The following is a 16,802-nucleotide window of genomic DNA, read 5'->3' on the forward strand; positions in this document are numbered from 1 at the left end:
CTAGGCAACTGAGTTTTGCAACTTTGCAATGCAATACCAGTGCTGGGTCTCCCAGTTCAGCTCCTTTTTAGAAGGCTCTAATTCTGTAGTAATTTTTTTTTTTTGGTCATGTCCTTAGCTCGGAGCAAATAGGTTTTCTTACTCTTCATCTGACCTCTGAAAAAGCACAAGCATAAAATTAATGAGTGTGCTATGAGTTACCCCCCACCCCTAGTTTTTCTCAAATTTCTCCAGAAGTGTTGATTCTTCTTAATTTCCCTAATGAAATATGACCTATATAGCATCAGTTATTAAAAAAAAAAAAGCTAATGTCCAAAAAAGCCCCCTAAGAATGAATTTGAGATAATATCCTCAAATATCTTCTGCTTACCCACTTTTTACAAAAACTTTGTTTGAAATGTAAGCATGTTCTACACAAATACAAAAGCCCTGCTGAGATATACAGCAAAGGACTCACTATGATTGGACATCTGCATTCCTCTCTGTTAAATTAAAGATTAATAAATACACTTCTAAAACCACAAATAGCTTAAAAGAATGTCAGAACTTTTAAGAAGGTACCAGGTTTTCTTTAGACAGTTGAAAAGGCACCAGTCATGTTTTGTTTAGTTATATTATCCTTTATTATTTTACAGTGTATTTCAAAAACTTTTACAGATGCCTTAAACTGTTCTACAAGAGCTGCAATACTGTCATAAAAGCACACCTACAGACTGAATGCACAAACAAACTGTAATACCTACTGGTATTGAACCATTAATATCCAAAAGGTGTAGTCTTTTAGCAAATAGATGTGCAGTAATGCAAATGCAAACAGATGTTAATGCAGAAAAACAAAACTCTGCATTCATGGCTATAGAACAGAGGACTTTTCAAACACATTTGGTACTGTAACATTCTAGACAGCAATATGCGTAGTATTACATACTTAAAGCAATACATGCCCTGAAAAGCCTGTATTTTCAATCTGTGCGTGTAAACCTGAATCAAAAATAAACTAGATATATTAAAAAACATGAGATATCTAGTCTGCCAACAGGATTCTGTTTCTTTTTTTTTTCCCTAGAATGACAATTAACCTGGGTGGGTGAACTCTGACCTGCATTATTATTTTACATTATCGTATCCTCAGCATTTCTGTAGTATTATGACAGCCTGTGGGGTTTTTTATTTATTCCTTGTGCATAGGCACAGGAGAATAACTTTGATGCATTAATTTTCTTTTCTGAGTCTCCAAGTGGTAAATATGATTCATATTATAGCAAATACATTACCACAAAAAAGCACTGTATAACGACGTTTATAACATGTTTCAAAGTTCTCAGCTGTATTTCTCTGGTGCAACAAAACAGGGGCACTGCAGTTTTCAAGCACTGTGTATTGAATCCTCTCACACACAGTGAGCTCAGATATATGTTATTCTCTATCTACAGAAGTTTTGCTCTTATTATCACTTCTGCTCACAGGAATTACTAAGACATCTTTAAACTTATACTGTCTGTAAGTTACAGGGCAAAGCCAATTGTCTGCATATGTTTTTAAGCCAAGCTGATGTACTTTCATGGGAGTCTCATGAAAGACATTAGGAGGAAACAGTAATTGCATATAAGAATTGTTAGGGGAAAACAAAGAGTTAAAGTCAAAATTTGTAAGTGTGGCACTGTGGCAAAAGAGGCATTCTGTCCTGCTTTATACTTCAAGTTTAAAGTTTTAGTTACCATTAAATACTTCCTAACAGTAAACACCATTTCTTAATCAAATATAGTCTACATTCCTCTATTTTCTGCGGGCAGAGCTGCAATGGGTCATCACTACATTAGACCACAGCTGCTTCTGCTAGTCTTCCCAGCTAGCCTGAACAGCAGTCAGTGGTATTTATTAGTTATACATTTGTGTGTGTGTGTGTATATATATATATATACACACTGATATATATATATATATATGTCAGTCACACCCATCATTACAAATATGTTCTAGTTTATTTACTGTACAACGTATGTATACATATTTGTGTTTATTCAGTCCCTTTTTTCTTATCTTAAGCACTCCAATAGTTAAGGGCAGGCTGGGAAAAAAATCAATATACATAAAAAGGTTACACATTTCAAGTCTGTAGTGATTCTAGTTTAACAGCAAAAGGGGATCCTCGTGTTCATGCTGTGAACACAGCTGGTAAAAACAAAGGCAAAAAAAGAGGCAGACTGTATTTTTCTCTGGAGTCAAAATCTAGAATTTGAACAAAATAATGTTAGTCCAAAGGGATGTAGAAATGAAAAGGGCATTCCATTTAATGTACAACTGGAGCTATTAAGAATTTTCTTTCACAGAGGCCCTGAGACTTGAGTTGAATGGATTCTCCCTAGCATGTGTTTCACGTGAAGTCAAACTTAACTTAAAGCTCTATATGTATAGCATACACATTTGGTATATAACAGTGGACCCATTTTTAAAAAGTGAAGCAATAAAATTTACATGAAAAACTAATGAAAGAACAATTTGATTGGAGGCCTCTGTCCTTTGACCCCTGCCCTATCAGGCCAAATGTCCAATAAAATGTAAAATGCAGCATACATTTGCTTAATCTAAAATTTTCGTGATGATTTATTGCAAATTGCACCTGGCAGTTCACCACACCAATGGAAAACTGGCCCCCTTGTTGGTTCATTCACACAGTCTTTTAACACCAAATACAAGTCACCAGTAGAAAGATCTTGATAGAAAGTTTGCTGCTGTGCTGAGCCAGCTTGCTGCACCTTCTGGGTGTGACCCAACACGAGACACTGCTTTGTCCTGTTCCTTAGTAGGGCTCTCATCTTCTGGCAAATACTCAGGTAGATCTGTGTTCTGCTCTACTTCCACTGGAGTATCTTGGAATGGAACTAGCATCTGGTAAAACACAACAGATTAAAATTATGTCAAATCTTGTAACTTAAAAGAATGAATCAAAGTTATAATAGATACATGTTCAGGGTGACAGGCATGCACATTGTGAGACTCCTCCCCATTGCCCTATAGAGCAAGAACATAAATGGACCCTACTATGCTTAGAAGATACACAAGAAAAGCTTTGGCTTAACAGGGAAGAGAAAGTATCAAATAAATACAGACTACCTTTTAGTGTAGCTGTGAAACAAAAGCACATCAGCAACTCCAACCAAGAAAACCCACCACGTTCATTATGACCCTTTTCATATCACTACGGAGCTAATCAATTACAGCACTTTTGTCCTTCTTCTGAACAATAATTTCTGCATAACTGTTCTGTGGATTCATATCCTGACATAGGATACCCTTGATTCCCCCTGTACTGGATGTGTAGCACTCATGCTTAAAAAATTTTGCCTACCATCAGACGTTATGGGCAGAGAGGTGCTGATACTAAAGATACAGCTGAGCTGTAACAATTGGTACTTAGGAACATACAGATCTTACCTCCTCACCACTTTCACTTTTCACAACTTGCTGTGCCTTCATAACTTTGGTTGATGCTATTGCCGTTGCCAGTGCCTGCAAGTACACAAAAAAAAAGCAAGAGCTCAGTGCAACAGAATGCAATAACGTGAGGATCTGGAGGGTTACCAAGCACTTACCTCTGCTTTTAAATCTGAGCGAATTCGGACCACGCACCTTTGAACAGCCATTTGAAAGGTAAAACTAATAACACCTTTAATTTTCAACAAGGCTTCTTCACAAAGATTCCTTCGAGACTGAAAAACAAACAGAAGTCCCACAACTAAAAAACATATCATGTGAAAATGCTCACAATTAATTATTAAGGTGTTCCTGGATGTCTCCAAGCACATGGTTACAAAAGTGTGGTTGAGTAACAGAAAAACTAAGACTTACATTTTAGAGCACAAATATTAGACTCTCTTGCCACAAAAAAAAAAAAATTGCTTACACTTAAGAAGTCAAAGAAGGATGGAATCAACTGTAAATAATTAGAGAAAAGTGCTGAAAAGCAAAGAATGTTTTTCTCCGTGCGATCAGCTAAACAGTTCCCTCTGGTTAAGTTCTGATTGACTGAAGTGCTCATTGATGAGTAGGTAGTGTTTAAGTTGCTATTTATCAGACACCTTGGCTCCATACTGACTGAATGCATCAAAGCAGCTGTTGTATCTTTCAGCTGCTTCATCTGTGGCAGCTCACAGACATCATGGCACAGCATACACTTAATTCTTATTTTAAAAGGAAAATATTTGGTTGATAACCCACAGAACGTTATGTATAAAGCAAGTGACATCACCTACTGTGCTGTAACATTACATTGACCCGTAGTAGTTGCATCTGCTACATTACCTTAGAATGTTCTATTTTTTCCTTTTAATATTTGCACAAGATGATTGTAACAAAAAGAATTAAAGTATACTTCTGCTAGCTCAGAAGGGGATAAAAAGAGATGGACTGTATCAGAAATAAACTGACAGCCTTCACATAGGTTTAAAACAATGATATACTTAACTTTTTTTCCTGTAAAGTTTTAAGTAATTACTTATTTCAAAGCATATTTACATTAGTTACCAAATAATCACTGGTGAGTATTCACTGTATGCACAACAAGCAAAATAAATTTGTTTAATCTGTGGAAGAACCAACTGAAGCAGTTAGGGGGGTTTTTTTAGCAGTTTAGCATATATATTGAAACAATTCATTTGTGTAAGTTTATGTATTGAAATTGTTAACATTTTTGCATTTTACAAAAAATAGCTTTGTCAGATAGGCTACCTTTACTATACAAAGTATATATAATTGATGCAAAGATGATAGGCTGCCTTACACAAGTGAAAGTTGAAACCTAATTCTGGACACATGAAGCAACACATTCATAGCTTCTTAGCCCAAAGAAATAAATTTATACATGGGTGTATAATAAGTCTGTGACAGAATTCAGCTTTTTACTCTTAAGATCCCAGGTGAATCACAGACACCTCAGTTTAATTCGAAATGAGGCTTTCAGTGATCAGATAACTGGTAAATCATTTCTTAGAAGACGAAGCTTATTAAGGTCCACATAAACTCCTTAAAAAGCTGGCAGCTCAGCAGCCACCAGCTTTGCTGCACAGACATACTTTGCAAAAGACATTTGACTGGCAGGTAGCCACAAACCCCAGCAATACACAACTAAACGTCTTTCTGCATGGTACTCCTGAAGCATGGGCATAGGCAAGATTTAGGTTATTTCCTTGCACACCAAACCCTGATTACCATGCCCCTCAAAAATACTACTAAAATGTACAGACTAGAAAACTGACTGAGAGGCATGCCACAAACTCCTGCATTATTGCCTTGTTTTTTACCTTTATCACCAAATTTGGTAATTAGATCTTAAAATTAAAACACCCAACACCACATTAAACAACAACCAACCTTTCCCCTCTCTTCCTAAAACAATCAGTATCTACTATTTGAGGTTTTGAAATCCACAAGCATTTGTAGGATCTGCAACCATTCCTAACAGCTTCCATTTACAAATGTAAATCACTGAGAACACCGTGTCTAAAGATCTGTGCTTACACTCCACACCTTTTCAAACTCATATATGCAATCTAATATTCTCTGCTACTTAAGTCAGGAATAAACTATTAAATGAAACTAAATGGCTTTTGTTGCTCACAAGCTTTATCACCCTCCCAGTCCCAATTTATCACAACATTTAAAACAGCATTACAGGCATGTTTAACTTCTGGTGAGCACCTCCAGTATCACTAACATTTCTTTAATCATCTGATGAAATACAGAGCTACGTACATCAGCTATCTCAGTCTCTGCACAGCCAGATTCTCCTTTAACAATGAGCTAGGAAAACATGCTGCTGTTATCTACCTGCAGTTTTGCTCTCTAGAGATGAATATCTAAATACTCTATGCTTTTTCACAATACCTTTACCTCAGCATTGCAGAGAGAAAACTCCACAAATATTGCTAAGTTCCACTTGTTGAAGAAAACAAAGGCACACTTTTAAGATAGAATTGGACTACAGGCGAAATATCTAAACTCACGAAGTAGAAGTGGATGAAATTTCTTGTTTGGAGATACCTGTGAACAAACACACCAACTACAAGCTTAAAAACAACAACCTATTGGACTGAATTTTAAAAATTTCACAGAGTAGAAAAGCCAATGGTGTTGACAAAGCACTGCCTTTCTAGATAGAGCAAGTGCTGGAAGGACAAAACTGTAAAAAATATTTGTATAAAGTGAGCTAGAGCAGCATGTTATTTCTAAAGGAATTAACTATGGTCTTATGAAAACACAACAGTGGGTATGCTGTTGGTAAACTGGGCCTGTGGACATGCTTACTTGGCAGAATGTAAAGCAACAAAGCAAAGGATCAGGTTTGATCATTTAAAATGGGTACAAAACTGAAAGATACAGAGTCCGGAGGGCACTTGTGGATAACATGCTTAAACAGCCTACATGCTGTTTGGCAGCCGTAAAAAGGCAAACATGGCCCTGGGGTGTTATCTACAGGAGTATGGTAGATAAATCTGTAGAAGTATTCTGACATTACATAAAGACTCAGTGAGACCTCATTAATTCAAATGCCATTCTGGTCACTACAGTAGAAAAGATCTCACAGACAATGAAAAGATGCAGGAAAACCAACTCAAAGAACATACAGCATTTCTAAATTAAGAATAATAAAAAAAATCCCTAGTGTCTTAAATCTCTCATAACTAAAAGGAAACTTTTTTTAGATAAACACACTTATACGATCACAAGATATCCTTAAGTGAAAAATGCTGAAGGCACATTGTTCATTCTATTCTTTCTTGAAAAAGGAAAGAAAATTAGGAGAGGTAGAAACAGAATAGTGTTTTTAGAGTAACTAAAAAACCATCAAGAAAACTGCCTTAAAACATCATCTTTAGGTATTCTAAGTAAGCTCAATTTATGCAAGATTTTATACATATTTCATGATTCAAAATACAATTCACAGAAATGGCTGACAATTGATGATGCCACACAAGTAGCTTGACTGGGTTTCTGTGGTCAAAATAACCTCAGTACAGCATGCTTTATTTACACAAACTCTGAAGGTTTCCTTACCGAATCATCAAGGCCATCTATATGCAAAACCACCGTCTTGGCACGCTTATTTGTGCTGCCGAGGAAAAACTGTGCTTTCCGCCGACGATAATTCATCTCATTCACACTGTCCATGTCTGACATGTTGGAAGACTGAAGGACATCATAGACTTCAGAAGCCAGAAGTTTAGTCTCTCCTGGTGTAGTGGTCCTTAAAGAACAAAAGGGACTAAGACTTCCAAGTATTTGTTTTCACATTACTACTCCAAAGAGCTATTGATTACATCCTTGCAACTGGAATACTCTATGTGGTACAGTAAAAACATGGCAAAAATGTTAAGTGGGGAGAGAAGAAAATGGGTAAAACTATTTTCTTTTCCCGACTCCAATTTTTATGTCGATTTGTTGATTCCATGATCATTACAGACAAGTCTGTTCTCAAACAACATGAACAGTTTATACCAGTTTGACAAGTACAAACCAAACACGGTAGTAGAGGGTCAGTGCTCCAGGGTTACTTTGTGTTGAACTTTTTTTTTTTATAATGAAACTTCTCCAATTGCCTTGTGACATGTTTTGTTTCCCACTTTCCTTGCTACACAATAAAAATAATTTCTCTGTAGAACTGGCATCTTTCCAAATGTTTTCTTCTCCAAAGTTACTGAGCATCAGCAGCACAGCAGAAACGCAAATTTTCTTAAAGAATCCAAAGGTTATTCCTGATTAAACTAGAATTTATGGCATGAATTATATGATAGCATTTTTTTAGATAGAAAAAAAAGTAGATAATAGACTCAACATACATTAAATTCTTATGATTAATTAAAACTAATTTTAATAAGGTACTAACATAAATCTGTTGTCCAAATTCAGCCCTGTTCTAATTTTGCCAGTGATTTAAAGCTTTGTGTAGAAACAAAATTATTACTGCATCAACTTGCAATTAATCTTAAAATGATGAATGACAGCTTTGATGCTTTGTTTAGCAACACTAAGTAAGTAACAAGTACCTTTAGATCTATTTTTTTTCCATTTGACTTCCTTAATTACCAGACATTAAACACATTTTCCATCCTACCATATGGACAAGAGAGAACACTAAAGCAAGCATGTTAGGAGTCCTCAGCTTGTGGTGGTCTCAGCTAGCCTTTTTTTTTTTTCTTCTCCGCACCTTGTTTTGAACAGCACCCATTTGGAAAGGAAGATGTCAGTTCGTGTGATAATTCAGTAGGTTAACAACATTCAAAGGAAAAAAAAAAAAGAGAAAAAGAAAAAAAAAAGAAAAAAGTGGTAATAAGCAAATAATCAAGACCTAAAAAGGGAAAAGCATTCCAACATATGTTCAGTTTTAAATACATGCTTATGGTCTGCTTTCCTATACTGAAAAATCACTTATGTTAATTCACAGAAACAAGTGCTGGGAAATCACAAAGATTTCAACATCATCCTTCCATAATTTATTAGATAAAGTAATAGAACTGATGATAAAGCCATGCAAGTGGATGTCTTGAGGTAGTAATAAATCAGCTTTTGCTAAAGTGACATCTTATCAAGAGACTATTAGTTTTGCCAGTTTCTTTCAACAACAACAATCCTGTCCATATAAAGTGATTTACAATAGAGAAGTTTTATTTTTTGGTAAGTTTAAATACAACTCACTAAGCAAACTATTGAAAATGTCACTATTCCACCTACAGCACCCACTATGCTGTTGGTTAACGGGTTTTGCTTGAAAACAACTGTACTATTGCATCACAGATTAAAAAAAAGTCAGAAAGACAAATGAGAAATAAAGCATCCTTAATGTTTGCCATAATAGATATGTATATATATATATGCATATATATACACACACCTACACAAAAGAAAGAGAATTTAAAGCTGTCACTATGTCAGCAAATATAAAATATTCAAGTGCCTAAAAGCAAAAAATCAACAGTGATTCTAAAATATGTTTTATTCTCCCAACATTACAGTTGGCACAGTTCTTGCAAAACTAATGACCTGCTATTAACTGTACTACTGAAACAACCTGTTGACTTTAAAACACAAAAGTAAATTGGGTCTTATTTGACACAGTTATTCCAAGATCTTCCTAAAACAAGTCTATACTGGTAAATTTTATGTGCATACACACATATGCACACACACACTCAAACAAGATACTCAGATAATTTCCTGTATTTTTCCAAACAGAGGATTACTACTATATACCACTCAGTTACCCCTACTACCTTTAAAAAAAACCCCAAATGCAAGACTTTAATCTTTATATAAAAAGAATCTGTAATAAGCAACTGACTGTGTAATAAAAAGCAGCCAGAAACTCAGACACTACACTACAGGGGCAAGGACAATGGCTGCCACATAGAAATATCGGATTGCAAAACAATCCCAAGTAAAGGCATAAATCAGTTTTATTCTGCAGAAACAAAATACTATACTTTCAGCAACTCAGTTAAACAAAGATGCTCAAAATTCCCGACAAAACCTTCTACAATTTTAAGTGTACTGGTAAAATGAGTGAATACAAGTTCTTGGCAACCTGTTATTCTTTCATTAAAGCAATTTCTGCAACAGTTGTAAAAATAATAGAAACCTTTGTAACTTAATATCAGACTAGATGAAAGGAAATTTTTTATGATAAGGGGGGTGAAACACTGGCACAGATCACCCATAGAAACAGTAGATGCCCTATCCCTGGAACCACTCAATGTCAAATTGGACAATTCAGTCACAGATATCCCTGCTCATTGCAGGGGGTTTGGACTAGAGGACATTTGAAGGTCCCTCCCAACCCAAACTATTCTATGATTTTATGATCTTTAAGGAAAAAAAGTACCTATCTGGAAACAAGTATAATACACCCTCTTTATTGCAAAACCAAGGTAATGTTCAATGCTGAGTCTGTTTCTTTATATCCTATATTGCTATTAAAAACAAATACAATGAAACTGCACATAAAATTAAACCACAGAACAGTATAAGTTTTTTTTTAAAAACTACTTTAACTCACAGGCTGTGGTTTCGTTGCCTAAAATGAAAAAACTTTAGGAGAAGAGTTCTGAGGGCACTGACACCAGCCCTCCCAGCACCTGTGTGTCAGCAGTTTCAGACAACACTGCCCACAGCTGTCTGACCCAGTCTCCTGCCACCACCAGAGCCAGCACAAGGGAACTCTTGCTCTCTCTCCCACTCCAGTAGAGCACTTTAGTCACCACTGAAGGTGCAGGTACATTCTATAAAGTCACTGTGCAGCTAGAGCTTCTTTGAGAACAATCAATCACTGGAACAATCTCACCAAGGCACATGGTACAGCCCCCATTGCTGAAGGTTTTCAAGATACAGTTGGACAGGGCACAAGATAGTCTCATCTAGGCCCCCCTTCCCAGGAAAGGTTGAACCAGATGATCTTTTGAGGTCCCTTCCAACCTGGGCTGTTCTGTGATTCTATGACTAGTGTTCTGCTATCCTGCTACGGAAATGGTAGCATCTACTTAGAGCAGAGCAACAGTTGGCAGGAGTTGGTTACCATCTCTTTCAGAGGCAGTAACATCTTACATTACTTCAGCAAGATTCAGAAGATGCCTGTCAGAAACCCAACCCTTTAGTTTTCACTGTCTTCCTGAATTCCTGTCATCCTAGATTGCTGCCTGTCCTTCCATCATATTCACCCAAGGCTGGCTGTATGAGCAATATGAACACAGAATCCAAGTGACATGTGCTGTATCTGTCAGAAGAGGATACAAGAAACAGTTCTCATTTTCTACACAATTAAAAATAACTTTTTAAACATGGTCCAAGTGCTGCAGAGGTTTTATTAGCATAGCAAGACATTTTAAGTTTTAGCTAACCTTAAAGGACGTGAGAACTAATGGCTATGACTCCAAAGGTGTGTGTGATGTGGGCAGAGTACGGATGCTTGGAAAGAATGTGTAAGCAGTGTACTGCATCACAGCTGTACAACTAGCATGTGACTTAAGTACACACACAGCAACATAAATGATAATAGAAGGGCATGACAACCTTCCTAGCATAGCTTCATCTGATGCAAAGGTAACAAAGACTTGGTTTCTTTCTTTAGAAGAAGCACAAAGACTGAGAAAGACTAGTATAGTGGGTTTTCCCCTCTTAGAGAAGGGTAAGACATAAATAAGTTTATAAATATATACATGGAAGGGTGAGCATGTAGAAGATAATCTCACCCTTTTTTAAGATATAGTATTTTCTGCATCTTTTTTAAAATAAAGATGTGTACATACATGTACATTACATACAAACTCCTACATCAGAGGAAACATGCAACTGTAACGCTGCTCAAAGTAGAGCAGACCCTGTGCACTAACACAGGAACTATTACATGCCTTTCCTTAGTAGCACCCATTGTGCTCTAGAGACACATTAGCCAAACATGTAACAAACACTACAACAGCATTTCATTCCCATGTTTCTACTCAGTTTAACACCTTGACACAAGAGTTTTCCAAATAAAAGAGGGGATTTTCTTTACCCAAGCCTCAATTACATCCCAGACTCTATCAAAAGGAGATTTATGTCATTTAATTCCAAAACTTTCACTTCTGTAGTAATTCTGCTTTTGGATGTACTTGCTCAGTTTGTCCACTACCCACAGTAAGATGACAAAGTTAATTGTTCATTCATTAAATGTCAAAGCTCTGATAAACTCTGAACCCCTGGGAAGGTGATGGAACAAATCTGAAGGTGCACAGGAAGGGCAAGCATGGATTCAAAAAGAGAAAGTTGCGCCTGAGCACCCCAGGAGCCTTCTACAATGAAATGACTGTCTTCACTGGGATGGGAGAGCAAATGGGTACTATCTGTTGACAGTATACAATCCCCACAGAGAAGCTGATAAAGGATGGACTGGCTGACCAGACTGTGATGTGGACTGAAAACTGGCTAGATGGCCAGGCCCAGAAGGTGGTGATTGAGGCCATGAAATCTAGCTGGAGGTCAGTATCTAGCAGTGTACATCAGGGGTCAACACCAGATCCCATTCTGTTCAGTATCCTCATTAAAGATCTGGGGCACAATGGACCCTTACTTAACAAGTCTGCAGATGACACAAAACAGGAAGGAGTGACAGATACATCAGACAGCTGCGCCAGAGAGACCTCAACAGGCTGGAGAAATGGGCTGACAGGCATCTCATTAAGTTTAACAAGGGCAAGTGCAAAGTCTCACACCCGGAGAGGAACAGCCCCAGGCACCAAGCAGATCAGGTGCAATCCCAGAACAACCAGCTGGAAAGCAGCTTTGCAAAGAACCTGCTGGTCACGAAGATCAGCATCAGCCATCAATGTGCCCTTGCAGCAAAGAAGGCCACTGGTTATTCTGGGCTGCATTAGCAGGAGTGCTGCCAGCAGGTAGAGGGAGGTGGTCCTGCCCCTTTCACCAGCGCTGGTGAGGCCTCGCCTGGAGTGCTGTGTCCAGGTCTGAGCTCCTCCATACATAAGACTCTGCATCCTGCAGAGTCCAGCAAAGGGTCAGGAATATGATTACAGGGCTAATGAGAGAAGAGAGAGACAGACCTGGGACTGTTGAGTCTAGAGAAGGCTCAGGGGGAGCTTATCAATGTATAAAAATACCTGAAGAGGGGGCAAAGAGGACAAAACCAGGCTGTTTTCAGTGGAGCCCAGTGCCAGGACCAGAGGCAATGGCCACAAACTGAAAAATCAGAAAACACTTTTCCACTGTGAAGGTGATCGAGCACTGGCAGAAGCTGTCCACACAGGTTGTAGAGTCTCCATCCTTGGAGACACTCAAATGCTGCCTGGACATGGTTCTGGGCAATGTGGTTTAGGTGTCTATGCCTGAGTAGACAGGAGCTGGATCAGATGACCTGCAGAGGTCCTTTCCAACCTCAATCACCCTGTGAGTCTGTGAACACATATTGAGAAGTCATTAAGTAAATTCAAACAGCAATATGCATGGAGCACATCCATTTTTACCTACTTGTGGATCTTTACTTTTTCAGGTTAAGAATATTTTAGAAGATAGGCTTTTACGTAAGTAAAACAAAAATTTACTTAATTTTCCTGCCAACTATTTATTTTCTTTACACATTGTTTTCCCAAGAGTTCTGCATGACAGATTACATAACTCTAATGCATCTGATAATTAGAAATACTGATTTCAGAAATTTCCTGCTTTCATATTTAGATTGACAGTTCACTGCTCAGTCCTAAATTGTTTTATCTTAAGGCATCATGAACTAAAGGCAAGACCAGATGCAAAATGGAAGGCATTGTTCTCAAAGTCATTAGAACTCGTCAGTTGGTATTTCAGATGTTTTCACATTCATAGAATCACCCTTGAACGGCTAAGGTTGGAAGAGGACCTTGAAGACCATCTAGTTCCAATCCCCTGCCATGGGCAGCGACATCTTTAACTAGACCAGCTTGCTCAGAGCTGCATCCAGCCTGCCCTTAAACACCTTCAGGGATGGTACATCCACAGCTTCCCTTGGCAACCTGTTCCACTTTAACTTATAGCAAGATCTTATTACACACAGTCATCACAGAAAAACTATTGAGATTATTACACCTTATAATAACAATTTAGTAATTTTTAATACAAAACTTAAAAATCCAATAGTTCATTGGTTCAAACATGACATTGATTTTAGGAGAACACTGCTCCCAGTTTTCTCACTCAAAACATATAATTTCTTTATAATTCTACTTAGAGCAATAACTGTATTTGGTAAATATAGTATAAAGCCAAAGATGAGATCACACAGGCAAACTAAAGAAATATTTTCATCTCAAGTAACTTCACAACATAGATCAAAAAATCAGTGTATATAAACTCACGCAGCAGTTTACATTGTTACTCTCTTACCTGAATCCAATGTAGCTCAAGAGTACTCACTTTGTAATCTACGGACCAATCTCAGCCTTGTACCGACAGACCTTTTTTCTCCAGGGTTACCCACGAGCAAGAGAACCAGACAGACAGAGAGACCATTCCCAACTCCTAGGTTTAGAATCGGGCATCACTTACAACTCAAGGCTGACCTGTGGGGCTGTCCTGTGCAGGGCCAGAGCTGGACCCAATGGTCCTTCTGGATCCTTTCCAACTCAGGATATTTTACAATTCTCAGGATACATGGAGAAGAGCTACAGCTCATTTCTCTAAACTGAGAAACCTCTGCGAAAAGAGTCTATGATCTTCTATCATAGACTCTATGATAGAACTCATGCCCCAGAACTCTGTCAAGATCTAAGCAAGGAAAACGATACATGAGAATGGTATATTTGCAGTACATCGCTTACATAACACCACTTTCACGCAGGGAGTGTCTGCACCATATATATTTTCAGTTGGCCTGGCCCCATAAGTAAGCATAAGGGCATGACATATAGCCTTACAAATCATGGACACAGGCTGTGGTACAGCCAAACAGAAAAGGTGGATGTGCACTGTATGGTTCATCACTGTGCCCTTGCTCACTAATACTTGGGACACCAACACAAAGAAAAGAGCAGGTCTGTAAAAGCAAAATAAGAAAGTAGCTAACAGTGGTGAAGGAAAGATAAACTCTTAACACAAAACTAAGGAAACAGATCTTGACGTTTTAAAGTTAGCTCAGGTAAAATTTCCTGTATTGACATCTCAAGGATTTTACATAGAAATGGAAAGTAGTACCTTAAAGCACAGATCTTTAAAAAGAATCCACTACACAATTCAAGTCTAACAAATACGAAGAGTTTGAAGAAGAAAAATGTCTTCATTATCCAAGTTAAGGCTCCAACATTTGGCAAGACCTCGGCTGAATGCCATCCTAAATAACCTACTCATAAATTAAACGTAAAAACAATTCTCTGACCTAACTTACAGAAGAATCCTAAATCAGTGAACATAATTAAGGACTGAATGCATAATTTTTCCTTCAAAATACTAGTTTGAGATACTCCATTTACAGAGTGACGCAAGCACCTTTCCAAAATGTTAGAGAATATCTGCTTCTATGTGATGATAGGTTTTTTCATTTGATCCCAATCCTCTTCATACATGCAAGCACTGTCCCTATAAGGCAGAGATAATATTTTTCCCTAGGATCCTAAGTAGTGATATTTTCAACCAACATTTTATTTCCGTAGTAAACTTCATTCACTGCAATGAACATAGTAGCCCATATGACACAAAAAGCACAAGTAAGAATTCATTTCAATCCATGGAATTCTATCATTCTATTCTACCATTGTTGGCCAAGTGCATGCATATCAGAATGTTTAAAGTATATACACGGTAGAGATTTATCATTTAGTTATGGGTACCAAATGGCTAATCAACATATACTCGGATCACTATGCATTAAGACCACTGATGTATTTGTTTCCAGGTAAACAATTTCTTTTGGAATCCATTCTTCCTATACTTAAAGACAGAAATTATCTCCAGCAACTAAAGGGAGCAGTAAGCTGCAAAGAGTTCTGCAATAGGGAGGGTGCAAAATCACTAATCCTTGATTTTGGAAGTGAGACACAGTGATTGACATGGTTTTGATGAAAACTTTGAGCATGAATGACAAGCCTAAAGAAAGAGCACGGTATTAGAGAAAAAGCAATCTGTTTCAAGACAGTTATCTGATCTAGCTGCTTTTCTGCCTGTTCTGCTCCAGTGCCAGGGCAAGATTCTTTCTTATCTCCAAGAATGCTGCTCTTTCTTGTAAGCTTTTAGTGCATCCTGTGATACAGTGGGCTCACTCACAAGCATGTGACTGCTCTCCTGACTCGTTCCAGGCAACAGGCATGTTATTTGAAAACAACTTGAAGAACAGCATTACTTCAGTGCACACCTTCTCAGAGTCCCAGTATGGTGCTATTACCATGCAACACCTCAGTTCCCTCCAGACCCAAAACACAGCAAAGACCAGACAATATTATAGAGCAGCTGACAAAATGATTACCACCTGCCTTCTGAAAAGAAAAAAGTTAAAATCCTGAAGAATACAGACTGCAGGATCCTTATGTTGGTCAATAACAATACGTTAAGCATAGTAACATTAACAAGAAAAACAATTTGTAGGTGTAGAACAGGAAAAACAAGAGAGCCTGTAGGACTGGGCAAGCCTTAAGTGACAAAAGAAGCAGCAGCACTATGGATCTCCAAACCCCAAAACCAAGCAGGTGGACTGCTCAATGAACCTGTGCACAGCCTGAGTACAGTTGTGTTATGTGACTACATTCCAGTGGTATCAACCATGTGCTCCAAGGCTGCTGCACCATGGAAACAAGGCAAGGTCTCACAGATTTTCCTAGAATGCTCTCCAGAACTGCAAGATGCCTGCCACTTGGCAAGCCTTCCAGACTCTACTCATGCAACTAGCTGTGAAATTTGACCAGGAGACACTAAACTAAATAGCTTGCAATGAACGAGGAAACCTGATGTCTTAACGTTTATTTTGTACTTAACAAGACATACCCCCCTGAAATTAGGAGTGAGGATTGGATTTCCCAATGTGACTTCCAGCTCAATTTACATCATATACCTACTGACCCTGAAATTGTACAGATACCCCACGTAAATGCTGGGATGTTCTGAAGACTGTTGAAAACAAACAAAAAAGCTTAAATATTAAATGAGTTGTAAATAAGAGTAAAATCACAGTACAATCCCATTAACTGCTGTAAAATAGCGACTGTGATAAAATTTAAACATTTAGCAAATTGATTAATTACCTGTAATTAGAACACTTTCCTGACTCATTCTATTGTCCTCTGATCACAAGAAGAGAATGAACT

The 16,802-nt window shown here is 37.7% G+C and overlaps 1 protein-coding gene across 2 annotated transcripts in view; it reads right to left on the reverse strand.

Moving 5' to 3' along the window:
• Positions 1-594: 594 nt before the first annotated feature.
• The window catches only part of ARMC1 (armadillo repeat containing 1), a 34,746-nt gene continuing 18,538 nt past the window's right edge, over positions 595-16,802 (reverse strand). Inside the window, exons 4-7 of one of the 2 annotated variants that reach the window (XM_032126555.1) lie at positions 7,054-7,243; positions 3,594-3,710; positions 3,436-3,510; positions 595-2,889 (exon numbers count right to left, since the gene is read on the reverse strand). In XM_032126555.1, coding sequence (XP_031982446.1) covers positions 2,698-2,889; positions 3,436-3,510; positions 3,594-3,710; positions 7,054-7,243 — 574 coding nt within the window. In that variant the 3' untranslated portion in view covers positions 595-2,697. The remainder of the gene's footprint in view (positions 2,890-3,435; positions 3,511-3,593; positions 3,711-7,053; positions 7,244-16,802) is intronic. The other variant, XM_032126566.1, reaches the window with a different exon arrangement.

The sequence above is a fragment of the Corvus moneduloides genome, chromosome 1 (assembly GCF_009650955.1).
Source record: "Corvus moneduloides isolate bCorMon1 chromosome 1, bCorMon1.pri, whole genome shotgun sequence".
NCBI classification, from domain to species: domain Eukaryota; kingdom Metazoa; phylum Chordata; class Aves; order Passeriformes; family Corvidae; genus Corvus; species Corvus moneduloides.